Source organism: Podarcis muralis, chromosome 4, assembly GCF_964188315.1.
Source record: "Podarcis muralis chromosome 4, rPodMur119.hap1.1, whole genome shotgun sequence".
Lineage (NCBI taxonomy): Eukaryota > Metazoa > Chordata > Lepidosauria > Squamata > Lacertidae > Podarcis > Podarcis muralis.
The window spans coordinates 53,215,469-53,237,761 of NC_135658.1; the positions used below are offsets into that span (position 1 = coordinate 53,215,469).

The 22,293-nt window shown below is 43.1% G+C and overlaps 1 protein-coding gene across 1 annotated transcript; it reads left to right on the top strand.

The window, feature by feature from the left end:
- The first annotated feature begins 9,224 nt into the window (after positions 1-9,224).
- Positions 9,225-18,895, top strand: IFNAR2 (interferon alpha and beta receptor subunit 2). Its single transcript, XM_028727056.2, has 9 exons — positions 9,225-9,384; positions 11,715-11,816; positions 13,459-13,500; positions 13,649-13,769; positions 14,883-15,055; positions 15,773-15,915; positions 16,599-16,761; positions 16,994-17,115; positions 17,391-18,895. The coding sequence occupies exons 2-9, from the start codon at positions 11,774-11,776 to the stop codon at positions 18,108-18,110; spliced, it is 1,527 nt and encodes a 508-aa protein (XP_028582889.2). The 5' UTR covers positions 9,225-9,384; positions 11,715-11,773; the 3' UTR covers positions 18,111-18,895.
- Positions 18,896-22,293: the final 3,398 nt, after the last annotated feature.

Below are 22,293 nucleotides of genomic sequence, written 5' to 3' on the forward strand. Positions count from 1 at the left end.
GGAGAGAATCACCAAGTGAAACTGCAAAGAACAGAGAAAAACAGGAAACCAGTGTACGTCACATCCAGTCTCCCTTTCCCGTGAGAAACTCCAACAGTACAGACTGTGGAATGTAAACACCTGTCTCGTGACAAGCCCTTTCGCTGCACAGTGAAGGAAAGCAGAAACCAACAAATATATGCAACCAAAACATAGTGATACAGAAATCACAGGGTTACGGGGTGAGGGGAGGGAGGTGAGATAGTTCTGCTCCAGCCAAAGACAATGATCATCCAAGCATTGCTAACCCACACAAGACAAATGACACAAGGAGGGAGCAGGTAGCTATCAAAACCCAGGCGGGCTTTGAGAAGGTGGTAGAAGGACTCTTGGACCCGATGGAGCATCTCACCTCCCTCCCTAAGCCAGGGAGAAGCTCCCTGGGCTTTGGGAAGGAGGTGCCAGGAGAAGATATGGGGACTAGCCTAGTCCCCCTAGTCCACTGACCACACACCACTGCCCCCTTGTCTGAGTCAGATCCCAGGCTGCAGGTCTTGACAAAAATGCACCTGGGTGCCTTTATGCACTGAGTGTCCAGTTGCAATGGTAGAGACAGGAGCAACAAGAATTTGTCAGAACCTTCCAGCTGCCTCAGCCTGAAGTGGATGGGACCTCCTTGGAAAATGAGTCCCAGCCAGAATGTATCACATTTCTGAATGGCTTCCCCAGTGTAGGCTCTGGGACAGCTGCTCTAAAGGATGCACCATCCTTAGGTAAAAATGTAAAGGACCGCTGGATGGTTAAGTCCAGTCAAAGGCGACTATGGGGTTGCGGCGCTCATCTCACTTTCAGGCCGAGGGAGCTGGCGTTTGTGCACAGACAGCTTTCTGGGTCATGTGGCCAGCATGACTTAACTGCTTCTGGCACAACGGAAACCCGTGACAGAAACCAGAGCGCACGGAAATAGCGTTTACCTATTTATCTACTTGCACTGGTGTGCTTTCGAACTACTAGGTTGGCAGGAGCTGGGACAGAGCAACAGGAGCTCACCCCGTCGCAGGGATTCGAACCACTGACCTGATCGGCAAGCCCAAGAGGCTCAGTGGTTTAGACCACAGCACCACCAGCGTCCCTACCATCCTTAGATCCCTAAACGGCACACCATTTTTGGACCCTGCTAAACCCAAGGCTTGTTAATTCCTAACTGATTAGGAGTTCATAATTCAAAACACATAGTTCTCTGATTTCATATGCAGAATCATTTGTGACATTCCACGACAGCCACAATATTAAGATGAAAATGCTTGGTGATGCTATCTATGGTGCCCTCCAACGGAGACTCTTCAAAAGCTTCCCAGTCATTACGGTCTTTACATTTCAAGATTATACTGCAGGATCAGTTAGGAAAATTCGCTCCCGCAGTCATCTCAGCTGCTTTTAGTTAAATATACTGTATTTAACCAATGTAAACCTAATGTCAACACTTTGTAATTTCAATTATTTTTTTAAATGCATGCTTTGTAATAAATGCTGACTTGTATGCAAATCAGCATCTAATTGTTTAGTACTCCCCTGTGGTTCCCTGCATGCTGTAACTTTACAGATGTTATCAAATCGCTCCATGGATTATATAAAGGAAAGACAACAATTAAGGGTTGTCTTGTTTAAGGTCCACATGCACCATTAGTTCCCAACAGCTTATGTGCCTTCAATCAAGCAGAGATTTGATATACATCTGCTTCTTTTACACTATCCTTCCAAGAGAAACAACAGGACACTTGTTTGCTGTTTCTTTTCAGAATTAAGAAACACTTGTTTCTTTTGTTCACCAAACAATAATTTCATGGCTGGAGAACTGCCAGTTAGTCCTGCAGCCTGTTTACTGCCGAGAGATGTATTGCCTGAGTAGGTGTCGGTTGTGGGCTGGATAAGAGTGTGTCTGTTACTCTGCAACTAGTGAACACTGTGTCTGCAGAGTGCCTGGACAGCAATATCTGGGCAACAGTTTCAGCTCGGACTGTAGAGTCACTTTACTAATATGACAGACGTTTCCATTCATTTTATAAGCAAGATAAGCCTTCTGTTTTTTGATGGATGACTGACTATATCTAAACTTCTATCTCCCTGGATAATATGGGGAATTAGGTGGTTACTGGAGGAAATGTTGAAGACAGGTGAGTGTGATAGGTTGGAAAGAGAAAGCGACATGGAGTCAGGTCAGCATTTATAAAGTAAAACAGGCATGCACCAATATTAAGGTGAGGGTCTAATTTGTTTTTTGCTTTGCATGACAGCAATACGTTGTGACAACTTGCAAACCCAAGGGGATTGTTGGGCATGTACTAAATGTTCAGTTTAATTGAGTTACATATATGGGAAGTATTGCTTGTTTGGGGAAGGATGCCTCTGCTTCAGAGATACTACCTTTCCCCATCAATCAATCCAAAATATAGTAGGGGGAAATGTGATTCTTCATCAGCTAGCAAAGATTTGGTGCAATTTGGTGCGGAGGCACCAGCTTCTCCAGATGATTGAGGGGACCCAATGCAACGTCCTGGCATTGCACGCATGATGTCTTGCGACATCCTGACATCGTGCACATAGCCCTCTGAACATTGAGGGGACCCAGCCCCCCCAAAATATATGGGGGGAGCAAATTGCCTTGGCCCCCAGAAGCTGGAACCTATGATTTGGTGTGTGCTGTCAAGAATGTTGCCTGCATGCCACTGGGCAACTACTAGATAGCACTTGTAACCTCACTGATGATGAGATACAACTCTTCTAACTATGCACATGATAACACACACACACCCCTTGTACCGTGTTAATCTGGGAGTTTTCTTCCTGATGCCACCTTTCCATGCACAGAGAGACCTGGACAAGAGGGAGCTTTCAAACAAGCAGCCCCTACATGCATGTAAAAACTGTACATGCACCCTATCATATCTTCAGTTCTTAACAACTTCCTTCTCCAAATATGTAGTAAGGAAGTCGCACTTAGAGGAGCTCATTTACTTTTTATAATATTTACAATATTTTCCTAATGAAGGATTCATTTGTGGAGAGAGAGAGCGCTCGCTCAATATGGTTGATATGGACATTCTGGTTCCATGTTCCCACGAGTGTGCGTTAAATATGCACATTTCTGCCCCCATGTATCCCATAAAGAAACATGGTATATGGACTCTTTTCTTGGCCCTTCTTGTATTAGAAAATTAGGTGGGATTAGGATGGCGTTGCACAGATACAGGAAATTCATTTCTTGCATGAGCACCATAAGGTTGCATTCCTATACATATACCTGGGAGTAAGCCCCATTGATCTCAATGGAACTTCCTTTTTAAAGTGGCCTAGAGAATACATGCTCCAGAGCAGTGGACACTGGTGCTGATGGTGGCTCATAGAGAAGAAGGAAGAGAAGCCAATAGTAGGTGGAGCCATAACAAACAGCTGGTGGGGCCAACTCTTTCCAGTATCCCCCCTCCCCAATCCTCTTCCCTACTGGATTAAACAGGAGGAGGTTGGGGGGCTATTGGGTTATTGTTTTTATTTTGATTATGTATTTTGTGGTTTTCTATTTTGATTTTATTCTGTGAAACGCCCTCCGGGTATAGGGCGGTATATAAATTTAATCAATCAATCAATCAATCAATCAATCAATCAATCGACAGCCAGTACAATATAGGCAGGTGTGGTCTGGTTCAGGGCAGACTTGAACTCCATGGGGCAATTCCTCATTTATTCTAATTCACCAGCCTCCATTGCTCCTGAGGTCTATGTCATACGTGTATTCTTTCATCCAAAGATGGGTGTGGTAACCTGTGTACTTGTGGCATCGGTTTTTACACTGCACTTCATATGCAATACTCCATATTTTCTTAAAATAGGTTTATTTCAGTGTAGAAAATAAATGGCCCCATATTAAGCAACTGGTTTTGTACTTGTGAAAGTGGAAAGCATTTTTGTCATGTGGAAAGCAGGCCTTTTCAATCATCCAAAAGAAATAAGTAATTTCGTTGTCCCCGAGAGGGGGTAATGACAATAAAGATATTATTATTATTATTATTATTATTATTATTATTATTATTATTATTATTAAAGTCCTAAGCATTCAGTCATAATCTGAAATGTCCCATTGATCCACCTTTCTCTATTTGTTTGAACAGACCTGGTTTTGTACATTAGGGGCACTAATTTTTTTTAAAAAAATCTGGCCCCTTTTTGGAGCAAAAACTTAAGTCTGCCATCTCAACATTTGCAAATCAGGTAGTTGCTTGCAGAGCAATCACAGAAATCCAGCAAATATAAATGGTAAGGCTGCCTGATATTTAAAACATTTTAGTTTATTAACCAATGGATCACTCAGTTGAATCATGCAATTTGCATATTGCCCAAACTGTAAGATTAATTAGTAATTTTTATATCGCCTGTGAAAATGCTGTAAGGCTGTGCTCATATGTACGGTACATTTACTTTGCATAAGCTCCACTGACCTGAGTGGGATTTACTTCCAAATAATTGTGCATAGAAATTGGGCTGTTGTTAACTTTTTCAATCATACTTGCTTGGGTCTGTTGTTATGTTTTCCCAGTGATCTTTTATGAAAACAGTTTTCACACATCTACTGCTCCAACTCAGAAGTTGGCATCCAAAAATAAATTGAAACAATGGTGTTTGCCACCATAATCACCATGCACATATCTGTACATAGCTGAGGTCTGCTGCTCACACTTTGATGCAAAGTGGGAGAAGCAAGCATCTATGTTTGATACAAAACAACTGCTAAAAATTAAAAGAATTACCTGAAAACACTGTACATGTTTCTTTCAGCTAATTAGGCAATCTGCCCAGGTGTTTAGCACCAAGGCATCATCAGCGCCTTAATTGGAACAGCATTAATCAAAAGCAGAAGTCTAACAATAATTAACCATGCATCATTACCATAATCTAGCCCCTTTATTACATAAGATTCACAAATTACTTGAAGTATCACAATAACCCCTGTTAATAATTATTGCCTGACAAAACTACAAATTAGCTCTTAAATTACACAAAAGCTGACAGGCACAACTATTCTGTACGAAATGGGAACACGAAGCATTCCAAGAGCTGGCAAAGGTTTAAAAACCAGGGGGGTGGGCGGCTTCTTTTGTAAAAGAGAAAGAGAAAGCAGCATACCTTCCGCTATTTTGCCCTCTGTGATGTGGGAGAAAGAATGAAAAATTGCTATCCCCTCTCACCTCACACCAACATGTATACACACTGCAGGCACAAGTTAAACATTTCTGAGGTCCACTGTTTTCAACGGAAGAGATAGTCACATGCCTTAATCTACCTTGCTGAAATCAGTGTGAGCAAAAAGACTTAATTTGGCTGGATCATGCCCACATAGTCATAGTTTCAAGTTGCACAAAGCTGGAATTGCTTTTGAATTTGGAGTCCTCGTAACCCAGCCTAAGTGTTTGTTCTAATATATAGTGTTCCTTATCTTGGCTATCTTCTCATAAATTATGCTGAAAATTAGCCTGATGTTTTCACACTGTGTTCACATCTGAACTATTTCAAGCTCCTCTCCTTTTACTTTGTGTGGCAGAAACAAAGCTTATTTTTGCAGGGAGCTGAAAATGATTTTCACGTGTGTAGAAGGGCTATGGTCAGCTCTTGCCAGTTGAGCTGTAAATTACATTATTATAATATTAGCAATTATTTGCAGACACATCATTAAGTGATTATTCACAAGAAGGAAAACAAGGCAGAACTGAAAGCACTGTAACAGTGTGGCCCAATTTTAGGGACCACGGGGATCTAATTCTTCAGACCCATACAAACTTGCACAGATGAAATTTTAAAAAATATTTTAAAGTGGAACAGCTTTCCACATAGCTCTAGCCCTGATCCTAATGCCTTACAACTGCGTATCTATCCAAACATAACTGATGATAACAGACGCGCTACATGTCATCCTAAGTGTGCCTTATGGTAGCATGCCAGTGCTAAATATTCTGCATACAAGGCGGTGAAAGAATTTGCTAAATCCACAGGCAGGATAACTAGATCCATAATCACCACATATTGAAATGGTTGTGAGGAGCAGCCACCGTTAGGTGCCACTGCTCTTCAACGCTCTTCCAACTCTGCCGCCTTTCCATTAATTTTCAGTACACCATGCTGCACATTTTAACTGACTAGCTCAACTCATTTTTTTTCTGCTGGTCTTCCTGCCACAGCTACAGACAGACCTGGTGTCAGCTGCAAGGAACCAGGAGCCTTGCCAGGGCCTCATGGGGCTGATGCCTACCCACCAACAACAATGATCTCTCTTCCATTGTTGCCACAAACACTGTGGCCACCAGCGGCACTGCAGCTAGTAGTCCTTCCTCACTTTCATGGCCATGTTTATGGGTTCAGGACCTTGTTAGATGTGCGATAATGCTTGGGTTTTGCCTCTGTGACCTTGTTGGTCTGTTGTATATTCAGATAACCTCCCCCTGTTCCTATAGCGTAGTCCTCCAGAGTCGGAGAAACGTGCGGGGGAAAACTTGGAACATGGAAAATAATGCAATGTCAGTTGTTTTATGATGACCTCAGAAAGCTTTTTATTTCTTTTGTCTGTGGTCCAAAGAAGTTCCTTCTAAATGCGTATTCCACACCTTATTCCAGTCGAAAAGCTTCAGTAACAGCATCATTAAGCAGGCTATTCCCCAGAACTGGGAAAAGAAAACCCACTGTAAAATAACTACAGTTATTAGGTAGCCCAACTGCACTATATAAGAGATACTGTGGTGGTTTAAAAGCGCACAAGCTCTCTGTTTACTCTTTGAAAGAAAAGGGGAAATAAAAGGAGAACTAGGAAGAGAAAGCAACCATTGCAGTTGGTTTGGTTGTACTAAGAATAATTGCCGTCAATATTGATTAGTCCTTAGGGACCATGCTGAATTTGAAATTTGCAGGCCGGGAAATCCCAGATGATATGTACACCACTTGTTATGGCTCCTATGTTTAAACATCTCAGGAAAAAATGTGAAACTAATGGTCTCACATTGGGTATAATGTGTTATCCTATAGCAAGGCTACTCCTGTCACCAAATAACAAATTCCAGAAGGGTAGCCACGTTAGTTTATATAGCAGGAAAATACAAATCAAAAGAATCTTGTAGCCCTGTAAGACTAAGCAATTTATTGTGGCATGTGCTTCTGTAGGTTACAGCCTGCTTCTTCAGAAGGATGCAGCAGCCTGGAAAGCTGGTAGGTATATAGTTTTACCTAAGTGAAGGCAAACCATAAGAGATTTCGGTACACAATACAATTTGTTAATGATGCCTTAGACTGTAATCCTATACTGACTTACTTGGGAGTATGCCCCACTGAACTCAATGAGATTTAATCCTGATGAGATGCGTATATAATAGCACTGTAGAAGCCAGCGTAACATTTTGAAAGTACAAAACCTATGTGACTTTAAAATACACATATGGCAGCTTCAGGGATGTGTGAAAGGTACACACACATCTAAAGGGCAAGTTTCCACATAACATACATGGAATCCCAGACAGAGAAAGGCTCCCGCTTCAATGTCAATTGCAGAGAAAAAAGCATGAGGTATTTTGTTTTAGTTATCAGTGGAAATGTTATCTAAAAATTTTAAACTCTAAGGGTTCCTCCAGACTGTCACTATTTTATGGGAGGGATTTATGATCATTCTTATGCTACTTGGTCAAATTTTTTTATATACATCAATTCAACTGAAATGGAACATAGACCCTTAGTGGTTATGTTTTAGAAGATTAGGCTGAGGTGATTTCCTCAGTGCCTTGGATTGTGACTATAAAAGATGCATCACATGAATTAAAGTCTGATATTACCTTCGCTATCTCCCCCCTCCCTCTTACCCACTCCATTTTTCTTTCCCCCTTTTCTCTCTCTTTCCTTCAGTATGTTTAATATTGTTTATATTTTGTCTTTATTTTAAAAATTAATAGTTTCTTTTAAAAAAATCTTAGTAAAAATCAGGCACGATCTAACCATCGCATGAGTTTTGCCCAAGCAAATCAGGATGAATGCTGAATAAACAGACTGTCCAAACAGTATGCATTTGTTTGTAATTAATTTGCAAAACAGATAGGTCCTTTTTTCATGGCCACTTACATATTTCACTGGAATGGGCTGGAGGACTTCCCAGGGGAAGAAAGCATCTTAAAGGATGAAGAAAGCTGTATTTCTAATGGAAATACAGACAATGTCGGCACCTGAAGCAACGTCTCCATCTTATTCAAGAGAGTGCAGTATATAGAAGGCATTCCTCAGGTATCCTAAGCCCAGACTATTTTGGGCTTCGAAATATATAACAGCATAAATCAAATACAATTTATTGTGTGAATGCATTAAGGACTTGGTTGTTGAATTATGTAGCATTTTCTGAGAATTTGTTCCTAGAGAAACAGCACCGCCTACAGGCCAGAACACACTCAAGCAGGCTTTGGGAATCATTTTCCTTACCAAATTCTTAAGGCCTTATCATACGCAGCTATGCCCCAAATCATCTCCTTAGTGACTTTTCGGAAGGGAAATAAATTGCTATCAGTGTTTGCTCAGATGTAACTAGTTAAATGATAATTTTACGATTATCATTTGCTCCCAACTATGGTGCAAACGTTTGTCGAGAACTTTTGACTGTTTGATTTTACATATAGGTTCAAATGTCAGGTGCAAGTGTACATCTCACCCTCCATTTTTCACAATATGGGGCACAAGTCTGATATCTAGTACATCCCATTTAACTACTTGTGAAGACCTCAAGACGTAAATTTAATCTCCATATATGGTGGAGTTTATTTTAAAAAAAACATTTGGAGAGTGTCGATTTGTACATTTTTTCAATGTGTTGGGCAAAACCAGCTCTTTGTTTTCAGAATTTCACGTCTCTTTTGACACTCCGATCCAACCGTGATCAGCTGCGGTGCAGAACTCGTCGTCATTTCCCATTTCCGCTCAGCACTTGGTTTTGCAAGTTCGCTCCCGAGAACACCACATTAAAATGCTTTAAAAATATATTTATTTCATATGGGTATACAGTATGTGGATAACCTGCCTTTCTTTCCTCGCGGCTGGAACTGCGCCACCGAGCTAACCTTGTTTCCATAATAAGGGAAAGAGACGGGGCTCTTTCGAGTACGTATTTAGAATTCCCCTTCTTCGCCCTCCCCGAGCCCGGCCACTCGCGGGCGCAGATAAGATCAGCCTCCCCGCCCGCCCTGCGTGGCTTTCGGTTTCGGATCCGGCGGAGGCGCCTCGGCTGCCGAGCGAGCGACATGGCGTCCGCCTGGAGGAGAGCCTCGAGGGCTCGGCCGCTGCAGCGGCGCAAGCGGCGGGGATGAGAGCAGCGGCCGGGCGCTCGGGCGCGGCCAGGTGAGCTGCGGGTGGGCGGGAGCGCTGCCTGCCCGCCTTCGAAGGAGGCAGGCGAGGACGAGGCGCCCGAGTGTCCGCGGGGGAAGCGAGGCTGGCGGGGTCGGGCTGGGGCGGCGCCTCGGCGGGTCCCCTGCGCAGCCTGGAGCTTCTCGGCGAGGCGGTGGAGGCCGGGAGACAAGCCGGGCTCCTCCGCCGACCCTCGCACAGCTCGGGCCTCGCAGGCTGGCGAGGAAGGGGAAGGAGGGAAGGAAGTTAGCGAGGGATGGCGGCGCTCATGCGTCGTCTAGCTCTGCCTTTCCGAAGGAAATGGCTGCTGAAATAAACGGGCTGGTCTCCTGAGCGAGGCTGGTTATATATGGCTGCTGGCTTGTGTTGAAAGTGTTTTTAGGCAACTTTAGTTGCATATTTCTGTACAGTAGTAGCTTGGTTCTCAAACTTAATGTGTTCCCGAAGTCCGTTTCAAAACCAAAGCGTTCTGAAACCAAGGCACACTTTCCCATAGAGAGGAATGCAAAATGGATTAATCCGTTCCAGACTTTTAAAAACAACCCCTAAAACAGCAATTTGACTATCTAACGAGATAAAATGAAAGCAATAAACAATGTATTGCAGTCACAGGATCAATCAGTCAGTAGCTGAAGTGGGTTCCACACAGTCACAAAAACCCCAAAAAGAGCTGCAAAAACAAAAACACAAAATAAATAGCAAAAACAGACAGACCTCATTGTAACACTCAAAACGGAAGTGTGGCACTCAAAATGGAAGCATAACAATCAAAACGGAGCACGTTCAACTTCTAAAAAAAGTTCGCAAACCGGAACACTTCCAAGTTTCCAGTGTTTGGGTTCCAAGTTGTTGGAGTACCAAGGCGTTTGAGAACCAAGGTACCACTGTATTGTATCTTACATTGCATATTCAGTGTTGTGAGCCACCCTGAGTTGCTAATAATAATAATATCCCACCCATCTGGCTGGGTTTCCCCAATCACTCTGGGCGAATTACAGCATATACAAAAACATAATAAAACATTCAGCATTAAAAAACAGAATATCTTATACAGACTATAAGTAACCAATAAATCAATAGGAACATAAACATAAAAATAATCAGTTTACAGTTATACCCACATTAAAATAACCGCCAACGGAAGAGCACAGTATAAAATTCACATAATAAGTAAAGTCATTAAGGCCCTACAAAAGTCTTCCCTGTTTTTAAATAACGTTTATTTCAGCTCAAGTGAGCTCAACTTCCACAGGTTTGGATGGCAAGAGCGCCAGTAAGTGTGTTTGTTTCCTTCATTATTAGGGCCAAACTACAAAGCAGCTCTTACGTATTGTATTAGAAGGCATCTTTTCTGGAAAGTGTGTGGCTTAGCATCTAAGAAACAAAACCCGAAATCAGTCCTGGGAAAAAAATGAATAATAATAAAATAATAAGTGTGCCCCAAGGGCGTTGTTGGTGACATTCTTCAGGGGCGTGAAATTGAGCAGCAGAAATCATAACCAGCAGTGGCGTAGCGTGGGTTGTCAGCACCCGGGGCAAGGCAAGTAATTTGCGCCCCCTAACCCGTGGATTTGCGCCCCCTAACCTGTGGATTTGCCCTAACCCCAGATGTTGCGGCCGGTGCGGCCAGCCCCCCCTGCACCCCCCACGCTACGCCACTGATAACCAGGCATTTTGACTGAATGTGCATGGGCTGAAAGGGGGGAAGGGAACGGGCGCACCCACAATCCCTGCCCCAAACATCCCCACATGTTCAGCTGAAGCACTTCGAATCCTGAGGAAGTCTGAACTGCAGCAAGTCCATGATGGGGGGGGGGGGGCTTGTATGTCCCCAGTGTGACAAAATCCTGCCTTGACAAGAGAACCTTAATCTTAAGTGGCTGATGCATAAATATTGTTTCATAAAGACTATTATTATTGGTTAAGGCTTCCTTTTTCAGTACCGTAGCCTCTTCTGTCACCCATACCTTTTCTTTCTTTCTTTCTTTCTTTCTTTCTTTCTTTCTTTCTTTCTTTCTTTCATTTTCTTTGGGGGGTTCTGCCTTGTTTTTTCCTTCGCTGCTAGTTCTCTAAATCTTTCATTGCCACACTTTCCCCTCTCTCAGCCCAAATTTTCTCATGCATCTTGTTTTTGGAGTATGACAAGATCCAGAAGGAGAGGGAAAGAAATGATTTGGGACCGAGTATCATATGGGCAAAAGATAATTAATGGATGCCACCCATATTAAATGACAGTTTGGAAGAACGTTTCATGTTACCCTTTTGGAATCATTGTTTTCTTTGGGATTTTGAAAAAATAATAATATTGTTTGGTATACATGCAGGAGTCACATCAGCACTTACCCACCTGTAGAGACCACCGCATAGGATGTTATTTTAAACTATGATGACATTTTTCATGGGACCACTGCATTTCTACAAACTTGGTGAGTTAAATCTAGAAAGAATTTAACAGCACGCCCTTCTTTTTCTTCTTGTCTCAGCTTCCTTCTTCTTCTTTGCCAAATAAATTTGATCCTCAACTAGTTTCTAGTCTCAAACTGCCCAGGCTAGAAAGAAGACAGCTTTTATAAATAAATTAAATTATGCTTAGAGTACCTGAGTCTCTTAAGATAAGGGAAACAGACTTTTGCCTAGCTGCTAAAGGAGCTGAAAACATGACCCAAAGTTAAGCATTTTAGAACAGCATTTACTTCACTGTGTAAGTGACTGTTAAAGAAATTTAAATGCCACCTCCAGTTTCTTTTGATTTTGAATTATTGTTTCTGGGCTGTAGAAAAGCACATGTGAACTATTGATTGCGGCGGCGGTGGGGGTGTGTGTCCAAAATTGGTCCAAGGAAGCCTGAATTTGAACATGGAAATAAATCATGCTAATTTAAATTGAGCCCTATTCAACTAACTTTTACTCAGAGTAGACCCATTGAAAGTAATGACCCTGACTAACTTAGGTGCATTCATTTCAATGGGTCTGGTTAGTTGAATCATGTTTTGGGGGAGGAGCGGGTAAAGGCCCATTGCACTAATGGCAATTGCTGCACTGGCTGCCACAACAAATTACTTGAATATGGCCCTTTTTATTTAATATTTTAGGGGGAAATGTAAAGGCTTTATTTAATATTTTTAGAAAAAAATGTAAAGGCTAGGAAGGAGAGAGAGTGGCAGATATGTGGGATGTGGAAGGAAAGGCATTTTCATTGGCTTAGGACTACTAGGAGCCATGGAAGAAGAAAGGGGGAATACAGTGGTACCTCTGGATGCGAACGGGATCCGTTCTGGAGCCCTGTTCGCATCCTGAGTAGAACGCAACCCGCTTCTGCTCGTGCACGGGTCGCAATTCACCACTTCTGCGCATGCACATGACGTCATTTTGAGCGTCTGCGCGAACGACGAAACCCGGAAGTAACCCGTTCCGTTATTTCCGGGTTGCTGCGGAGCGCAACCTGAAAACGCTCAACCTGAAGCATATTTAACCTAAGATATGACTGCAGACGCGGGTGGCGCTGTGGGTAAAACCTCAGCGCCTAGGACTTGCCGATCGCATGGTCGGCGGTTCGAATCCCCGCGGCGGGGTGAGCTCCCGTCGTTCGGTCCCAGCTCCTGCAGTTCGAAAGCACCCTTAAGTGCAAGTAGATAAATAGGTACCGCTTTATAGCGGGAAGGTAAACGGCGTTTCCGTGTGCTGCTCTGGTGCCGGTTTGCCAGAGCAGCTTCGTCACGCTGGCCACGTGACCCGGAAGTGTCTGCGGACAGCGCTGGCTCCCGGCCTCTAGAGTGAGATGAGCGCACAACCCTAGAGTCTGTCAAGACTGGCCCGTACAGGCAGGGGTACCTTTACCTTACCTTTATGACTGCAGAACATACCTTAGACGTGGTTGGTTGCCCTGCCCAAGGTCCCCTGACTTAACACACATTATCAAACTTCTCCAAAACTTGTGAAAGCCACAAACTCAGCTGTTGTGCTTTTCCCAGGAAGTACATTCCATTCAGCATACAAACAGTTTCAAGAGCATTTTCTACATTGAACAGATACTTTAAAATTTCATATATCTATTGTTTTAATTTATAGTGTACATCAGTGCTCTGATCTCTGCTGTGTACAGTTTACTTGGTAAGTATTTTTAAACTTCTTAACATTTGCTGCCTGGTTCACGTTGTATTTTGTTGCTTACGAGGAGCAAAATGCACAGCTTTTTGCATATGATTGGCAAACCTCGTACTCACCAGTACTTACAACTGTTCTTTTTCTCCACCACAAGAAACCTCGGTTCAACTCAAGTTGAAAGTGGAGTCACGGGATTTTGAGTACATATTGACGTGGGAAGCTGGAAATAATACGGGGACTCCCACATACTACAATGTGATGTATAGAACGAGAAGGTACCTATGCTTTTTCTAAAATACATTCCCACATTTTGTAAATGACTGTGAATGACTGATATGGTGCAAGATCATTATTGGCGTAGGTGTTTCTAGTTATGTTCCTGTTATATGAAGAACAGAAACAAAGCGTTATCTGGAAGATTAAACACTAACAAATTTGATGTGGCATGTGATTTTGCACACTGCATTCCACTTTATCATGACTTTTGTATTGGCTGGGGATATGCACCCATAAACTGGATAAATATTGAGTCATCTGCATGCTAAGAGAGGAGTTGCCCTCTTTCCAGGGGTCTACCTTGCGGTTGGCTAGGTTGGCTCCTGTCAAGGGCCTTGGGAGGTACACTCTGGCTCAGAGTGGCTGGATGGGAAAGCAGTAAGCAGAGGGAGGTAAGAAGGCAGAGAGATGGATTGACTGACTGCAGAGGAGGCAGGGGAGACACAGCAGGGCAGTCCCAATGGCCATGGAGGAAGTCACTGGTGATGAAAAGCAAACTTTATGACTTTCTGGTCCATGGTTTCTCTTGGCTTCGGAGGCACCAATACATCTCCTTGCCAAGGGCACAAGGGACCCTAGGTATACCACTGCTTCTTCTGCACTGCCTTCCCACAGACCTGAAAGCCATCTCTCTCACTCTCCCCATCCACAAATACAGCCCTCTGCCCTTTTCTCATCACTGGAGGTGGCAGTAGAGGAGTCCAAAGGAAGCATTTCCTCCTCAGTCCTGCTTCCTTTGGCTCCTCACACTGTCACATGAACTAAAAAAGCAATGAAACATGGTAGATTAGCTATAGTTGCTAAAAAAAAACCTAGTTATTCTCAACAACGAAAAGGGGATGAATCTAAGAAACAGACTACACATGAAAAATAAGCATATATTTGAAAAACACCAAATATACATTTGCACTGACATCCTTCTCACAGAATGGGACAGTAAATATGAGTGTGTGTGTGTGTGTGTGTGTGTGTGTATACACACACGAGTAAATATGTGCTTGATCTCACTCCAGCATTCTGGACAACTTTCATGTGATGCTTTTGAATTGCTGTTTTATATCTAGTTGGGAAGTACTGATTGTTTATTGTCTCCTCCTTGTTTCCATTTAAAGTTATCCAACACCAAACATGAAGATTGTCGCAGAGTGTTCCAATATCACACGTTCATTCTGTAACTTGACAAAAGAGTTTACAGATCCCTACGAGTCATACAAAATTGTAGTGGAGCAGGTCACAGAAAGCGGAGTGCATTCTTCAGATACTTCATTCAGTCCATATGCTGACAGTAAGTAATTTGCTCCTTATTTATGTTTGAAGCACATGCCTTATGCTTCCTATAAGTCCTAGGTCAACCACACAGGTTTCACACTGGCCAAGGTAGAGGCCAGTTGTCAACCCCCACTAGGTCATCTCCCAGCAGGCTCCAAAGCTGTCACTGCCCTGCCCTGCTTCTACTTGTGTTAATTGATGCTGCTGAGGCTTCCACAGTGGCAGAGCCCTGGCACCAGCAACCTCATGCAATTCTAGCCCCGCAAAGCCCCAAGACTCACTCCTCCTTCAGTGTATTATTTTCAGTGATTTAGATCATTGTTCTTTAAGTGCCAAGAGGTCTCATGGTCCTGACAAGCTTTATCTCCAGCTCTCTATGGGCATCCTCTTGCTTTTCAATGGAATGAATGGCAAACTACACCCCACTAAGATCAGAACTCAGGACTAGGTGCCATATTCAGAACAGACTTTCGGGAGCAGAAATGAGGATCAAAGAAGGTTGAAGGCCAACAAGCTAAGAGGCTTAAAGTTCGGTTTTGGGAAATTTCTAATCAGTAGAACCCCCGCCGTACCTATTTAGCCTTCTATCTGAAAGAAGCATACCTGGGAGAAAGTTGTATTATTTCATTTGAGATCTTATGTCCAAGTTAGTAGTGCATTGGATTGTAATTTCATTAATTTCTCTAAGGCAATCACATTGATTCCTTCTTTTCTTCCTTTCTTTGTTCAACAGCATGCCTAACACCACCCCAGTTCGAGATTTCTGCTTGTCCAAGCTGCGCAAATGTGACAGTGAAACTTTCAGCCTCGTTACTTCGTGTATACCAAGAGCTTGATTACACGGTCACATTGATAAGAGACAATGTCAAGGAAAAGGTCGGTTGCTTATGATTTAAATGGAAATGGTAGACAGTATCAAATTAATTTACTTCATCTGTAAGAAAGCTGCTATTTCTGTTTCTAGTTCAGGTATATCCAAACTTAATGGTTCTGCTTCCTGATCCATAGCCCTGTCTATCCTCCAAGGCAGGCCTAGAGTTCCTATCTGGGTGGGTTTCACCCATTCACTTCAATGGAGAGGGCAGCTCCCCATGTTTTGCTCTTTCAGCTGCTGTTGACATTCAGATAGACCAGAAGGAATTGCTGGACTGAGATGTTTTGGATTAGTAGGGTAGACCACTTCCCATGCCAGTGCTTTAGGATTGGGCATAGCAGCAGCTAAACCAGCAGAGTCCAAAGGCCGGAGGCACTGTTGCTGCAAGCAGAATTGGCAAGGCAAATATTTAGCAGATGAACAGAAATGATAATGTTACTTATATATAGCTTTTTGTAATTCCAGAGCACTTTAGGAAACATTTTCATAGGTATCCTTACAATAGCCCATGACATAGGCTAGTGTAATTATCCCCCCATATTGCAGATGCTGGGCTTTGACTGCAAAAGAGTGTGCAAGGTTGTGTATTGACCTCATGGAAAGGTGAGACTTCATCAGCCCTCATATTTGCATTTGCCCTTCATATTTGCCCTTCATTGTCAGTCTTTTTCTTCTTCTTTTCTAGCGTGTTGTCAATACAACCAGACAAGAGATTTTCCACACTGTCATTGGAGATTTGAGTTTCAATACAAATTATTGTATTACTGTTGATGTGAAAACAAGTCTAAATAATCAGTGCACTCCATCTGTCCCCAAATGCCTTATCCTCAGCTCCAATAATATATCAGGTATAATGAATTAAGGGGTGGGGAGGGGTTGCAGAGAATGAATTTAAAATTATTATTTTCTTAATTAAAAAAAACTAATAATAGATTATTGCTTTTAGTATTTCAAGTAATGGTTTAAAAAAAATATTATGAATTCTGGTTATCTAGTGCTCTGCGTGCCCAATAAAACCAGAGTGTTTCACAATAGCCCCCATATTCACTGTTCTTTAATCACGTTCTTTTTATCTTACAGGTCATATTATATTACCAGCGTTGTTTGGCATATTAATTTCGTTGGTAGTAGTACTCACTCTATTTATCCTGTATAAAACCGGTGATATTTGCTTAAGATGGAGGAAATGGCCAAGAGTCTTGGTATGTAGCCTTGAGAAGGATTCTTTTTTAAAGATAAATAGCTTAATGAGCTCTACTGTACGTATGTCTATAGAATATTATTTATTTACTTTTTTTTAATTTTATTTTTATTTATTTTCTATCGTCGTCTTTTCATGAAACATTCATTGTTCAAAAGACCTAACGGTCAGTCCCAGGGTCAATGCCAGTTACATAGGGTCAGGTGATATGAAAGTTTGCCCTCTTTGCCTCTCTCCTCTGTAATCTGTAAATTTCAAAACTGTTTTTCTTTTCAGAGCATCACACCAAAATTAGACTATTCCCTTTTTAAATCAGAACCAGAAGAAGTGCACACCGTCCAGGTCACCCAACAAAGTAAAAAAAAAGTATGTGGATACAATTCCGATGAAGAAGACAGTGAAAGCATTGCTGGAAATGATGATTTATATACTGCACGTGGTTTTTTGGGGCAGACTTCAAAGTCCTGCTCGCAGGAGGACAGTGCAGAGCCACCATCCCTAGACTGCTCATCCACTACAAGTAAAATAGCTGACCCCCAGGATGATGAAACAGAAAAGCTTCTGCTCATCGGCTGCTCATCTGCTACAAGTGAAATGCCTAGACCTGTAGATGCTGAAGCAGAAAACCCTCAGAATGATACTAGCAAAGAAGAAAGCCCAACAATTCAAATATTTCATCCTTCTCCTGAAGTGGACTCCGCTAATGAGCCAGACCTGGAGTGCAGCAGCTGTTCCAACGTAAACTTAAATACTGTGGTGCTAGGAATATCTGGCAAAAATGTGAATGCTTCTGCAACATTAAGCTCTTGCCAAGAGAAGGCTGCGGAGTTGTGTGTTTCTGATGCATTCGAACCGAAACATATCACTGATGCGCTAGAAATGCAGAACTCTGACATTCATAACCTCTCTTGTTCCTGGCAAAATTCTAATGGGTCTGGAGGAAGTGAGTCATCGGATTCAGAAACGGACTGTGTTGGTGAATACATGAGCAGATGAATCAAAGATGGATAAAAGAATAGCATCTTCCTGTACAATATATATTCCTAGTGTCAAGGGACTGGGTGGGATCTTCTGTCTAATGCTATCAGTGTTGTACAAGTACATATGAAAATGCAGCACTGTTGTGAATTCCCACAGCATTAATATTGTTTTCTGTTCTCTCTTTTTTTTTTTTAACGGGAAGGCAAGCCACTTACTAATCTGCTTCCTGTATAACTGAGTACCCACAATCTGTCATGGCCTGGTTGGATGCAGAGAAATGATTGGATAAACCAGCTGGGGGATCACCAGGTGAAGAAGGCTCAGAGCCCAGGGAGTGGTGGTGGGAGGACAATGAGTGGTCAGAAGGAGAAGACAGAGAAAAGGTGTCGCAAGCTAACAGGGCTTAGTGAGCCTGCAGAGTCTGTGGTAGAGAGAAGTCTAGAATCAGAGGCAGAGACTGAAGCAGGAGGGTGGGAGGAGAGAGGCCAAGAGACAGAGATGAGTCAGGCTGATGAAGGCTCCCTGGTGTTTTCTTCTACTGCAACAAGCTCCCCTTCCCCTTGTCTCCTAGAACCAGAAGGGGCATGAAAAGTGCAGAGGAGAGATTGGTGATGCGCAGACGTAACCTCCGATTGCTTGGGGAAAAATCCTGGAGAGGAGAGGTAGCTGTGGGTAGGTGGGGACCTTCAGTCTCAGCAACTGCTTTATGGGAGCAAACCTACCAGGCATGACTTGCTGCACTCATTAGGCCAGGCACTCCTGTACAGATTGTGTTTTTGCTAATAAAGAGTTAACTCCAACTTGCACAGTGTGACTTACTGCTGACTGACTCCTGAGACAACCATTTGTGAAAGCTGGAAAATAAACTCAGCTTTTTGTGTTTCTAGAATAGAATTAATTGCAGACATGCAATATCTTCCGATCCTGTTCTATGTTCATTCTATATAACCACTGTCTTGAGGTTAGATTTGTCGATCACAGTTTATCAAGTGTTGTTGACCATGGTGAAGCACTTCACTTGTAATTAATTGACTGTGAATGGATTTCCTGTTATCTGTAATACATAGCCTAAGACCCTGAGGGTTGTAACCCATTATGCCTGTTTATTCAGAGAACTGGAGGGTTCAGGGCCTTCAGATGGCCTATATGTGAACTTATGCTAGGGAATGCGTTCATTGTGCCTTGTTGATCCAATTCATACCTGTGTCTGTTTTTCTATCAGTATGAAGCATTCCCTCACCCTCATATTGTTGGCAGGATTTAAACTGGCTCTGTGATTTTTTTGTGTGGCAAAGACTCCAGTGATGTAATTAGAGAGGTGGCAAAGAGATATGCTAATGCACGTGACCTCTTTTCTGTCTGTCACACTGGTATAATCTTTGATCAGTTTCTCATTACAGAGAATCTGATTGTAGCAATTGTTGGAGTGGCTGGACGTAGGAAGGGGTTAATTTCCTTCATGAGCATAAATCACCCCGTGGGTGAGGTAAATCACAGGTGCAAGGTCAAATGAGCCAGTTGCAAGGTCAAATGGCTCGGAGCCCAGACTATATTTGTGATTAATGTATGCCAACTAGTTCAGTCTTGGTTAGTTGGTGTTAGAGGAATGATGATATTTTGTATATAGAATCATAGAATATGAAGGGACCCTGAGGATCATCTAGTCCAACCGCCTGCAATGCAAGAATATGCAGTTGTCCCTTACAGGAATTGAACCCAGAACCTTGGTGTTCTCAGCACCACGCTCTAACCAACTGAGCTACCTGTATCTGAAAAGCCTACAAGCTGGAACTTCCTTTTCTGTGTATAACTTTTATCCAGAGCTGTTTGCTAAGCTTATTTACCGTACTTCTACAACAGTAAAAAGATTTGGACCTTAGTCTGCTTCTGTGTGGTGTGTGCATCTTATATCAGATTCCCAGCAGCAGTGCGATCGTGTAATGTTAGCCTCTCAAACTGCACTGCACTTTCAAACATGTAGCTGAGGGAGCTTAACTATCATATGTCCATTCTAAATTGCTCCTGAGCCACAAGGTTCCTTTTTAAAAAAATATAAAGACATCTCTGTGGCTTAACTGTATGCATTTGAATATAAAGAGTAGTTGTGGTTCGAGGACCCGATCCCCGCTTTGTGGAATAAAGACACACGGGCACAGTGTATAAGGTTAATGGGCAAGAGGAGCCCACAACTTTATTGATTACAGCAAGTGAGAAGGTATTGGCTTAGACATTGGACCACAAACGATTGACTCCACCCACTTGAAGAAGGGTGAGCCTAAAGAGGGGTTATTCTCCAGTAGGGAGAGCCTGTTGATGCAAATACAACTATAAGCTCTCCCCTGATGTCACTGAGGGTCGTGCCATGGCCCCCCGCCACACAGGCATCGGACAGGATCCACGACCGCCGGATTCCTTTAACGGAATACCCAAATTTGAAGGGGTAGGCAATGGCCACACCTTGCCCTTCCACACACCAACAACACATTCCAATGCCTAACCGCCCAATACCAAGAAAGTTGTGACGATTGCTACGAGGTAGGCGAAAAAACCAAAAGGCCTAACGCCAATTGGAAAAATTCCCACCCGGCCCCCTGGGCAACCTGGCTGACCAACCATAGGTCCATAGCAAGGTCAAGAGAAAAGCTAAGCCCTAAGGGAGTGGTGGGTGGGTGACTCGCGACGCGAAGGTGAAAAAGTGAGGCGGAATGGCTGGCGTAGCAGTATCTTGAACCGCAAACCACGCCCCCACCAAGCCGCCCAGTTGGGCGCCTACCTGTGGGCATGGTGCGCCAGCCAGGTGAGTGGGGCAGGGGGCATAACGCCCCCTGCGTGATGCAGAAATCGCGTCCTGCCCACAACACCTCCCCTCTGGGAGGAGGAGAGGCTTTAGCACCTAAAAGTGTCATTTGATATCACCATCTTTCTAAAATACAGAATAATTTATATCTTCTATATCAACTTACAGCAGGAAGAGCCATTATGAGTGGCCAGTAAGATTTCCTAAGGCCCAGCAGGTTGTTTCCTGTAGCTCTGGAGAGCTCTGGTTCAGACTAATGAAAGCTGGAGTAAACAACATCTGCGTGACCTATGGTTCCCCATCATTGCTGTGGTTGCACACATATTATTAGACTGTACTGCTTCCCATTTGCAACTATGGCAGATGTTTGTGAAGAGTCAACATATTTGGGGGAGAAATCTAGAATTCAGCTTCCTCTTATCAGCACATCACACCTTAGATCAGGTAGTAAATAGCTAACTGATCCCCTTGAAGGAACAGGTGCCTAGTCTGGGAGTATTCCTGAATTTCAGTCTGCCACTGGAGTCCTATTTGGAGTACTTACGTCCAGCATAGACTGATTTGTGAATAATAATAATTTATTTGTACCCCACTCCAGCTATGTCCATTCACAGACCTGGTAGTCTGGCCTCAGTTGCCCATGGTCTAGAGACCTCCTCTCTGCTACTGCCATACCTTCTAAGTGGGGCTGCCCTTGATGATGGTAGGGCTGGTGCAGAATGAGGCTGCTAGGTTGGTGAGTTGGAGGCCCCATTAGCTAAAGTGGTGCTTCAGGTTAAGAACAGTTTCAGGTTAAGAACAGACCTCCAGAGCGAATTAAGTTCTTAACCCAAGGTACCACTGTACAGCCTACGTCCCATGCCCCCACCTCCTAACAGTTTGTATTTGCCTTATTTCGGTTCACCACTTCCTGACCTTAAGGCAGTGATGGCCAAACTTGGCCCTCCACCTGTTTTGGGACTACAATTCCAATCATCCCTGACCACTGGTCCTGTTAGCTAGGGATGATGGGAGTTGTAGTCCAAAATCAGCTGGAAGGCCAAGTTTGGCCATCACTGCCTTAAGGTAAAGAGCAGATGTAAATATCTATATAAATAAATAAATCCCTGTTGGTTGCATTACTGCAGAGAATTTGTTTCTTTTTCCATTGGTAGATATTGGCTACTACTTAAAACAGGGCATTTTGATGTGGAATATACCAAATCTGCTCTGTTGGTTCCTTTGAGGCAGTTTTTGAACACTTTCGTTTTCTCGCAGGCATTTGCTCTTGTAAACTTCAGAGACCTATCCTGTTTATGATAACTTTCATTGACTTCCTTAATGGATTTGTTTTTGGAGAGACTTCAGTCAGACAGCACATCAGAAATATGAGACTGGTTGGCATCTGTCTTGTCTTGGGAG

Bases quoted from the DNA above. Each gene is read 5' to 3' on its own strand.
- IFNAR2 (XM_028727056.2), top strand. From the start codon at position 11,774: ATGATGACATTTTTCATGGGACCACTGCATTTCTACAAACTTG. The intron at 15,056-15,772 runs GTAAGTAATTTG...TTTGTTCAACAG, and splicing joins ATTCAGTCCATATGCTGACA to CATGCCTAACACCACCCCAG. The intron at 15,916-16,598 runs GTCGGTTGCTTA...CTTCTTTTCTAG, and splicing joins GAGACAATGTCAAGGAAAAG to CGTGTTGTCAATACAACCAG.